Genomic DNA, 10,774 nt, shown 5'->3' on the forward strand with positions numbered 1-10,774 from the left:
ATATGTATTTTTTGTTTAAACCACAAAAATATGAAACAAAGTACAGTACAGTGCAGTATAAAGAGAGAGAACGCTAACCTTGCTTGAGGCGACTTCTGGCGTGGAGGACAGGAAGGCGGGTGGGGAGGTGGTTATTGTTTGGAGGGAGAGTCCTCCTCCCTACAGGAAGCCACGACCACATGTCACAGCAGGGAAAATGGCCGCGGATCCTGTTCGTCATCCGATGCGGAGTTCGCGAACGGAAGCAAAATTTTGCGAACGGTGCTGTTCGTGACCCAAATTGTTCGTGAACAGAAGTGTTCGTGACCCGAGGTACCACTGTATATTCAAACTAACCAAGCCAAGATAGTACAGTAACTATTTTTGGTAATAGTGACTATCTCATGATAGCCAATTAATGAGTTCAAAAATCAGTGTAGAACCATTGCCTGGGTTATTCTTTTCTGAATAGTAACATCTTAAATGAAGGATTTGTTATTCTGAACACAAATAAATCAGTACTTCTTGTGAAATTCCTTTATCTGATTAGGATTGGCTAAATTTACTCCATTTATTGAGCCAAAAGCCAGCCCAATCGTAATACAGGTAGTTCTCGACTTATGACCACAATAGGGACTGGAAAATTCGTTAAGCAGTGTTTTTAAGCAAGGCATCATGTGACTGCACCCGATTTTACAACTTTTTTGCATAGTCATTAACTGAATCACTACAGTTGTTAAGTGAATCATGTGAACATTCAGTGAATCCAGCTTCCCCCATTGATTTTGCTTGTTGGAAGCTGTCTGGGAACATTGCAAATGTAAATCATGTGACCCTGGTACGCTACAACTCTCGTAAATACATGCCAGTTGCCAAATGCCTGGATTTTGGTCACATGACCGTGGGGACGGTGAAACTGTCGTAAGTGCAAGGACCAGTCGTAAGTCACTTTTTTCAGTGCTGTCATAACTTCAAACAGTTGCTAAACAAATGGTCATAAATCGAGGACTACCTGTAGCAATAGTCTGATAATTACCATTAAGCAAGAGTTCTTCCAGATTATCGGGGTTTCTGGCCAGCTGCAGAATAAGTGCAGAGCCACGAACTTTATCAGGAATATCTTCATATAGCAATTCAATGTACTCATCCATGTCATTAATATTAGCTACTTCATCAATCTGAAAACATCAGGCAAGGAAAATTAGAATATAGAGGAATGCAAAAAGTCAATTTGCAAATGTTTATATGGAAAGTTAAACATGAAAACAAACAGTCCAAATGCATTGAAGAGAGAAGTAAAAAGAATACAGTTTTGCATAAACAGATCTGAGGGAGATATAGAAATTCATTAAATTTTTAAGGCTGGAAAAGGTAATAATATGAACCTGAATGTGCTGTCCATGTTACAGTTTTTATTCCAATTGTAGAGAATATATGGAGCTCAGAGTTGAACTGTCAGGTTCTTGATGTTCTCTGGGCTTGGTTGTTTTCCAGCAGTGCACTGATGACATTACCTAGCCTACAGGAAAACAATCAAGCTCAAAGAACATAAAAAACCCAATGGTTTTTATTTCTGGAATGGACCTGCTTCCTTATCATTAACACACAAACAGCAGAAAATGATAACAAATTGTTATGCTTCAGAATCAAAGTAAAAATATGTTTTGAAGGACATGCAGATGTGCATGCAGCACCTGTCAGCAAATCCTGAAACCAAACATGTCTTTTCCAGGATTGCACTGTGGTTGCAGAAGGCAGTCATGTGAATTCAGGAAAAGATGCAGCTGCTTTAAGGAGTTGCCAGCAAGCTGTGTGTTAGAACCGTAGGTACGCTCCAAATTACCTTCTTCCCTTTAAATATGAAGCACCACATAGTCCTATAAATTATAGCTAATATTCAGATACAGTCTTAGCCTTGGTATTATAGTAAAATAGAGAACTTTAATAACTATTTTGTCCTGTAATTATTAGAAACAAGGAATATAGAAAATATGGAAATAATAGATTAACTCCCTGTATATATATACAAACAATGAAGTTTAAAAAAAATAGTTTCTAAATATAATAATTTTGTTATATTTTATATAATAATGTGCAATTGAACAATGAGGACATCTAAGATTCAAGTCAATTTAAAATAGACTCATCTTTAGTAGTTTCAACATTTTCAAATAAAATACAGGTTTCAGAAAAAACACTAACATTTATCTGGATTCAACTGTACCTACCTCCATCCCTTCAAATGGCGGTGGATCTTTTGGCTTACTGGGTTTTTCTTTCTTTTCTGTGGAAAGAAAATACAGAATAATGGCTTAAATGCTTTTTAAAGGTCTTTCCTTACTTTTGTTATGTTTAGGACAAAAGGGTAATTAGGGTGGGGGGAACTGATTAAGTGTGAAATCAGCATTTCTACATTCATGCAGTCTAAAGGTTTAAGCATAATTCACCACAAGCAAGTTCAATCAAAATCAGTAGTGCTAAATTTCATTTCAATAAACAAGTGATAATTATTTTTCCATAAATCTATCAATTTTATTGGTTGAAACAGAGATTAAGAACAGTATTGCCCTTTCTCTCTTAATACTCTCAAAAGAGAAAATACCCACATCACAGACAATTTGTTTCCCATCTAAACATGTTTTGCTCACCTTTGGCAGATGAGGTGTCTCTGCGATTTTGCAGGTAATAGAGCAATTGTTCCACCTCAGCCAGTTTGGAAGGGTGAATAAGCTTGCATTCCTCTACCACCTTCCGAGCCAGGGAAGAAATGTCTGTATTTGCATTGAGACTTTTCAACCGAATGCTGTAAAATAGAACACAGAAGCTTTCATTTTCAGCTTGCACAGAAATCTTATCTTCAACATTTAGTTTTAAATGTATAAAAAGCAATGTCTTAAAATATAAATTATTTTACAATTTCAATTTTACTTTACTTTTACCGACCAAATTGTGGCAATTTAAAGCACAAACCTTCCCTCATAAGCCCCAGACTTCATTCAAATCTGTTAACTGGCAATCTAATATTTGTATTTATTCTCCACTGCACTAGACAAAGCCTACACAGAAAACACCCATAGAACAAAATGCAGAAACAATAAAAAGTATCAAATATATCAGGAGACAGTAATTCATTATCCCCAGTTTCATGTACAACCACTGAGCTGTGGTTAACCACAAGATGCTACAGGCAGTCCTCATTTAGCAACCACAATGGGGACTGGCAGCTTGATTATTAAGCGAAGTGGCCGCTAAATGAAACAGCGACTGTGCTTATGATCTTACTTCAGCTTTCCTTTGCTTTACAGAGCTGTGAACGTTGAAAATGTGAGGATTGGTCATAAAGTTACTTTTTCATCACCACTGTAACTGTGAATGGTCACTAAATGAGGCAGTCACTAAACAAGGACTACTATATTGATTTTAAGCCTGGGTCTGTATTCCAGCACAATGCTATCTATACTACAAGTGGCAAACCAGAAATAATAGACATCCTCAAAACCCTGTTTTCCCCACCATGAGTGTTCACAATTCCCATCACTACCACTGGTGGTACCCTGAGCGAAAAGCAAGTATCAAAATGTGGCTACTAATAGGAATATTCAAAGTATGAGTCCTCTTAAAACAGCTGCAAACACATGGTCAGAGAGATTGTTAGCTATTAATTTTAATTCCAGTAACAAAAAATGAGAATAAAAGAGATGGGAGGATGTAATTATTGCTCTTTCTTTTCCATTAATAGCAGTGGAAAAGCCACAATTCTGATTCACTAAGAGGAAGGTTAAAGTGTATTATTATGTTACCAGCAAACCTGTGTATGTATGATATCTGAAAAAGGGAATGTGTGCATTTATTTAGCTCACTCTTGGGTGGTATACAGGAATCTCAACAGCAATCTTGATATATAATCAATTAAGCTCAGGGGGAAAAAAGCAATCAAGAATAGATAAAATATAGCCATCCTCCTTTCCCACTAAGGCATCAAAGGCCAGCTTAAAAAGGAAGTTTTTCAGAGGCTTACAAAATATCAGAAGCAAAGCAGCCAAACATATTTCCAGGTGCAACATGGTCCCTAGAACTGAGGCCATAACCAAGAAGGCATTTTATGCCCCCCCCTCATTTTACATGGGGGCTACACCTTAACCTAACTGTAGTAGGACAGGCAGACTTATTTTAGATAAGATAACCCAGTGCCACACCATGTACTTTGAACTGATCCAGAAGCTACTGGCAACCAATGCAGTAACTATAAAAAGGCATTAATTATTCTACAATGGTCACCAGCAGTCTGGTTACCACATTCCATACCAGTTGTAGCTTCCCAGTGATCTTTTAAGACAGCCTCCATAAAATGTCTGGCAATGGTCAATCACATGATGATAAAGTTGCCATTGTCACAAGAGTCTCTGTCCAGGAAGGGCCATAATTGATGTACTGCTGAAGGGGGTGAAGGTCTATCTGTTGTTCCAGCAGGAGATGAATCCAAGAACACCTGCAACTCACAACCTGTTCCTTCAGTGGGAGCATGACCCCATCTAGAGCCATAACTGGAACCAAGATTTCAGGGAGGCCAGGATGCCTATGGACAAACGGCATTCCTATCTTGCTACAGATGGTTCTCAGGTTACAATGGCAACTGGGACTGGGATTGCCTTCGCTAAGTGATGCAGTTATAAAGCGCAATGCCACACAACCACATTGCTTACCGATGGCAATCCCGGCAGTCCCAGTTGCCATTGTAACCCCAGGACCATGTGGGTCATTAAGTGGGAAGAGGCAGAAGTCCCAGGCAAGGAGCACAGGGGCGGTATATGGGTGCTACAGGGGGATGTCACAGGTGGGTAATTTTGAATGGTCGCTGAACAAGTGGTTGTAAGTCAAGGACTATCTGTAGTTTCTTTCTCTCCATCTAATCCCTGACAGTAAGCTCAGACACCAGCTCAAGACCAGGGTGATGAAATACAATTTAATATCATCAGCAAAATAACTTACCATGAACTGGTGTATGACCCCTTCCAACTGTTTCATAGAGATGTTAAATAACAGAGGAAAAGACCAAGCTCTATAGTATCCTACTTTGGAGCAACCATGGGTTTCATCAACCTTACCATATGACTATCATCTGGAATTGCCCACAACCCTTGCTGGTCCTCCAACAGGATATATGGTCAATAGTAATGAATGTTGCTTAAAAGTCTAATACAAACAGAAGGGACACAATCCCCCTGTCCAGATCCCAACTAAGGTCATCCATTTCAGCAACAAATGCTGTTTTCAAACTGTACTTGAATCTCGACTGAAAGGAATCCAGACAATCCACTTCTAGGGTCCTCCATAGTTGATTCCTCACCAACCTCTTAATGATCTTCCCCCAAAAGAGTAACTCCTCCAAAATATCAAGACATGGCCTCTTCAACCATGGGTAAACTATCACTTACTTCAAGACACTGTGTACTCCACTCCCTGGCCACTCAAGGAGCTGGTACAGGTACAGCTCTAAGAGGCAGAGGATTTTCTCTACATCCTCAGGTCCTAAAGTTCAAAAGAACCCCACCAGATAAATAAGCACAGATAAGAAAAGGTGTGTGAGTCTACTGCATGCAGACCCAAAAAAGACTGCTCACATCAATCCATTGCAAGCCAGAAAAATATGTATTATGTTCCATGTTTTTCAGAGGAAAATCCTGACTTCTGACTTCCATTTTCAGGCTGAATGGCTAGGGTCTAGTTTTCTGGTATCCTGATGTTTTGCAACCAGCTGTGGCTAGCATCTTCAGAGGCAGAGTGAGATGCTTTGTAGTATATTTCTTGGCAGCTCACAGGCAACTGAACAGGGACTGGGTTCTTGTACCTGAACCTGGAAAGCTGATCTCTGATTGGTCCGTGTCATGGGAGTCTAAGAAAGAAGGTTCCTGACTGGCTCCTTGTCTCATTAGACTTCTGACTGGTGTATTTTGAAGAAATTCCAAGAGAACTAGTTCCAGATTGGCCAGTCCTTAAGCCAGTACAAAATCAAGCAATTAGGCTGTAAACCACTGTGTAGTTAACCATGGTAAACCATGGTAAAATATGGTGTTCAAACACACGCAAAGGGAAAATAAACACTATTAGTTATTGTGGAAAAAGGGCTTGCCATCATGAAAGGAGTAAGATTATTTTTCTTTTACTAAAGAGGCAGCAAGCTTTTTGTTTCTTGGAGAGGGGTGGTTAAAGCAAAGACATTAAAAGCTCTCACTGTCTCCTTTCATAAGGATAAATCAATCACTTAACAAAGTAACAGATTCATTTTTTTTCTCTGATGTTATGGAACTTGGTTACAACTGGAAAAGTGCTACAGTAGGGCAAAAAAGTATTTAGTCAGCCACCAATTGTGCAAGTTCTCCCACTTAAAAAGATGAGAGAGGCCTGTAATTTTCATCATAGGTATACCTCAACTATGAGAGACAAAATGAGAAAAAAAATCCAGAAAATCACATTGTCTGATTTTTAAAGAATTTATTTGCAAATCATGGTGGAAAATAAGTATTTGGTCACCTACAAACAAGCAAGATGTCTGGCTCTCACAGACCTGTAACTACTTCTTTAAGAGGCTCCTCTGTCCTCCACTCGTTACCTGTAGTAATGGCACCTGTTTGACCTTGTTATCAGTATAAAAGACACCTGTCCACAACCTCAAACAGTCACATTCCAAACTCCACTATGGCCAAGACCAAAGAGCTGTTGAAGGACACCAGAAACAAAATTGTAGACCTGCACCAGGCTGGGAAGACTGAATCTGCAATAGGCAAGCAGCTTGGTGTGAAGAAATCAACTGTGGGAGCAATAATTAGAAAATGGAAGACATATAAGACCACTGATAATCTCCCTTGATCTGGGGCTCCATGCAAGATCTCACCCTGTGGGGTCAAAATGATCACAAGAACGGTGAGCAAAAATCCCAGAACCACATGGGGGGACCTAGTGAATGACCTGCAGAGAGCTGGGACCAAAGTAACAAAGGCTACCATCAGTAACACACTATGCTGCCAGGGACTCAAATCCTGCAGTGCCAGATGTGTCCCCCTGCTTAAGCCAGTACATGTCTGGGCCCGTCTGAAGTTTGCTAGAGAGCATTTGGATGATCCAGAAGAGGATTGAGAGAATGTCATATGGTCAGATGAAACCAAAGTAGAACGTTTTGGTCTAAACTCAACTCGTTGTATTTGGAGGAGAGAGAATGCTGAGTTGCATCCAAAGAACATCATACCTACTGTGAAGCATGGGGGTAGAAGCATCATGCTTTGGGGCTGTTTTTCTGCAAAGGGACCAGGACAACTGATCCGTGTAAAGGAAAGAATGAATGGGGCCACGTATTGTGAGATTTTGAGTGGACACCTCCTTCCATCAGCAAGGGCACTGAAGATGAAACGTGGCTGGGTCTTTCAGCATGACAATGATCCCAAACACACCACCCGGGCAACGAAGGAGTGGCTTCGTAAGAAGCATTTCAAGGTCCTGGAGTGGCCTAGCCAATCTCCAGATATCAACCCCATGGAAAACCTTTGGAGGGAGTTGAAAGTCCGTGTTGCCCAGCGACAGCCCCAAAACATCACTGCTCTAGAGGAGATCTGCATGGAGGAATGGGTCAAAATACCAGCAACAGTGTGTGAAAACCTTGTGAAGACTTACAGAAAACGTTTGACCTCTGTCATTGCCAACAAAGGATATATAACAAAGTATTGAGATGAACTTTTGATATTGACCAAATACTTATTTTCCACCATGATTTGCAAATAAATTCTTTAAAAATCAGACCATGTGATTTTCTGGATTTCTCCCCCCATTTTGTCTCTCATAGTTGAGGTATACGTATGATGAAAATTACAGGCCTCTCTCATCTTTTTAAGTGGGAGAACTTGCACAATTGGTGGCTGACTAAATACTTTTTTGCCCCACTGTACATTAAACATATATTTTGGATCTCTTAATAATGTATTTGGGGTTATAGTGAGAACTTTTGACATATTTAAAAATGATTTAAAATAAATATAACATACCTCCTGATAGCTTTTCTTAGTAAATATATCAAAAATATAAAATTGAAGTTAAGGCTTCAGATTTTGTTTTCCTAATTCAATCTTTAAAAAAAATCTTCAAAGACAAAACAATAGCTATCCAAAATGTTTTATCAAAGGCTTTTGAACAAAAGTTTGCTTGAGTATTATAAACTTACATTTTTTGACACTCCTTACGCTCTCCCAGCATAGGATCTCCCATCTCCCCAAGAATTGTAGCTTCCACTTCATAATGAACTATAAGTGCTTTTTCTGATGGATGTACATCAATATTTCCTCCTTTTACCTTTCTGTTAAGTAAAAATTAAATATTGAGTAAAAAAAACCCTGCAATTTTTATATCAGATAAGCATAGAAATAAAACCAAATCTTTGAGTATTTTTCCATTTTGCTGTTCCTCACAAGTTTGAATTTTAAAACTGATTACGATAACCTATATTTTATTTTATAAAGCAATTGTTATATAACTGGCATACTCTCTTATTACTTCTAGCTTGTGAGCTGTGGAACTTTAAAAGGAATGAAGCTATTTCCCACCAATAAGGAGAGATCATCCCTAATATCCCTAGTACAGAGAATGGCCATTTCCCACGATAAATGTAAACAGGTACAATATATTTATTACTTTCCCATTATAGTTGTGAGCAATGTAATTTATACTGTTTTACCTTGAGCTACTTTCCCCAGTTTGACAGAAGAGATCTTTAGCACTATACACAAAATGCTGCCTCCAAGTTTCCATTCAATCCAAGGATAAAACCAAATTTAAAATTTGGACTTGAAGTTCCCTGATCTCATAGATCAGACGACAACAGCATGAGAAAATAAAGTGCTGTCAGGCCAAAGGCCCACCTATCATTCAACAATGACCTGCTCAATAGGAGCCAGCTCAATCCAGTTTTTCTGGTCACCATTCCCCACCCACACACCGCATCCCCTGACCTCTTTGATCTTCCCCTTCTTCTCAGCTCTCATTTTACAGATTCACCTCCTTTACCTCAAATAATGCAGTCCAGAGAGGCTGCTGTTTGAGTCTACTGGGAATGGCACGAACAGCCTTGGAACACTTTCAAGGCCAGCACCTGCATTATGTCATTAAACTGAGTAGACTAGAGGCCAGCAATTCATGCCTGGGATGAAGCGAGCTATTATCCACTAAAGCTGATCCCCGAAGTCTGGAAAACGCCCTGTTTGGGCTTTCTTCTTGGATCAGGGGCTCCAAGGGACCTAGCAAAAAGCTAAACCCACCGCAGGGGCAATGCGCCCGAAAAGGATGCGCTGGCCTCGCCCCAGACCGATCCCACTTTTCCACTAAGCTCCTTTCCCTTGGTATCGCCCAGCTACTGGGCTCTGCTAGGCACCACCCCGAGCCTGGGGCAGCTCAACACCTTCTGCAAGGCCAGCCGTCTTCGCGGAGATCGACTACCCGCCTCCCTGGCCCAGGCATCCTTCCCCTCCTGCCATTTTCTCCGACCGGCAGAGCTGCGCCCCTCCTCGGCCTTCTCCTCTTATTCCCGGTTCAATGCATCGCTCGCGCTCCTGCTCCAGTTTGGCGGGGAAACCATTACCTTTTGAGGTACCGAGCATCCTCCCCCTGCATAGCGGCAGCGGCGACACTCAACCGGAAAGAAGAAGGGAAGGGCGGCCACCCGCAGAGCCGAGGGCCAGTGATGGATTGGATTCTGTTACCAAGGGAGAAAAAGCGGCCCGCGATGCGCAGGCGCAAGACGCCGCGCGATGCGCAGACGCAGAGGGTTTCCGTAGCGAAGAACGCCCTGCTTGGAGGCGGGGCGTGAGAGCTGAACGCGTAAAATTCGGAGATTGGTATGTCGCTGTTCGTAGAAGTGGGACTTTCAGCTCTGGGCTTGAACTTGAAAGCTTTTATTTTGCGACCGTGGGTAGACTGAATAAAGATGCAGAATAATAAAGACACTGTACGGATGTTTGAGTTTTCCGTAAGAAGAGTCCAGCTATCTTTGCTTTTTAAAGTTAATTCAGCCATGCAGTATTGACATGCGAGCACACGGTGATTAAAAAAAGATGTAATCTAGCAGGAAAACTGAATTCGGTTTTCACTACATTATATGCTTGAACGAAATTGTCACTGTCTATGCTCCATGATTTAAATTTTTCCTTAAATTCACCGTTTAACCATCTCCCACACCCAAACTCCAAAAGACAGTTGTTTTTAGGCAGAACAATATTTCCAGAGATAGATTACCTGCTTTTTAGCTCATTTATATTGTAATATGAAAAGTAAACATAAGAGCTTAGAGAAAGAGCATAGAACAAATAACAGTTATAAGGGGCTTGGCATCCTCTACCCCACGAGTACACTGCTTAGCTGATGCTTAAGGAGTGTGTGTGTGGGGGGGGGGAGGGGGGGGTTAACAGGACTTTTATGAAGTGCTCAAGTTCTCCACAATACAGACATTGGCCTTGTGTGCATCACTGGTGCAACTTCTCTGAAGCAAATATTGGTGTTTTGCTAACTCCTATCTCTAAAGGTTCAACTACCAAGGTCTCAGATGTGTGGGAGGAGAATAAAATGAATGAAAGAGAATACTGCCATGTTCCCTTCATGCTCAGATTCTGTGGTAATTTCTTTAGACTTCCATCATTACCGAAGCAGACCTGGATTAATGCTGCCAAGGCATCTGGAGTGCCTTGAGTGAATTTGTCCCATATTTCTCTGAACTGGTCAATTAAGCCTCTTCATTCCAGCCCATATCCTTAGATAATAG

The 10,774-nt window shown here is 40.7% G+C and overlaps 1 protein-coding gene across 1 annotated transcript in view; it reads right to left on the minus strand.

Annotated features, from left to right (window-relative positions):
- KIFAP3 (kinesin associated protein 3) overlaps positions 1 to 9,749 on the minus strand; it is a 78,495-nt gene extending 68,746 nt beyond the window's left edge. The window contains exons 1-5 of the mRNA XM_088153277.1: positions 9,599 to 9,749; positions 8,189 to 8,320; positions 2,628 to 2,782; positions 2,208 to 2,263; positions 1,016 to 1,157 (exon numbers count right to left, since the gene is read on the minus strand). Coding sequence (XP_088009403.1) covers positions 1,016 to 1,157; positions 2,208 to 2,263; positions 2,628 to 2,782; positions 8,189 to 8,320; positions 9,599 to 9,630 — 517 coding nt within the window. The 5' untranslated portion in view covers positions 9,631 to 9,749. The remainder of the gene's footprint in view (positions 1 to 1,015; positions 1,158 to 2,207; positions 2,264 to 2,627; positions 2,783 to 8,188; positions 8,321 to 9,598) is intronic.
- Positions 9,750 to 10,774: the final 1,025 nt, after the last annotated feature.

The sequence above is a fragment of the Python bivittatus genome, unplaced genomic scaffold (genome assembly GCF_059951505.1).
Source record: "Python bivittatus isolate LINGU-HERP-01145 unplaced genomic scaffold, Pbiv_v1 ctg000700_np1212, whole genome shotgun sequence".
Taxonomy (NCBI): domain Eukaryota; kingdom Metazoa; phylum Chordata; class Lepidosauria; order Squamata; family Pythonidae; genus Python; species Python bivittatus.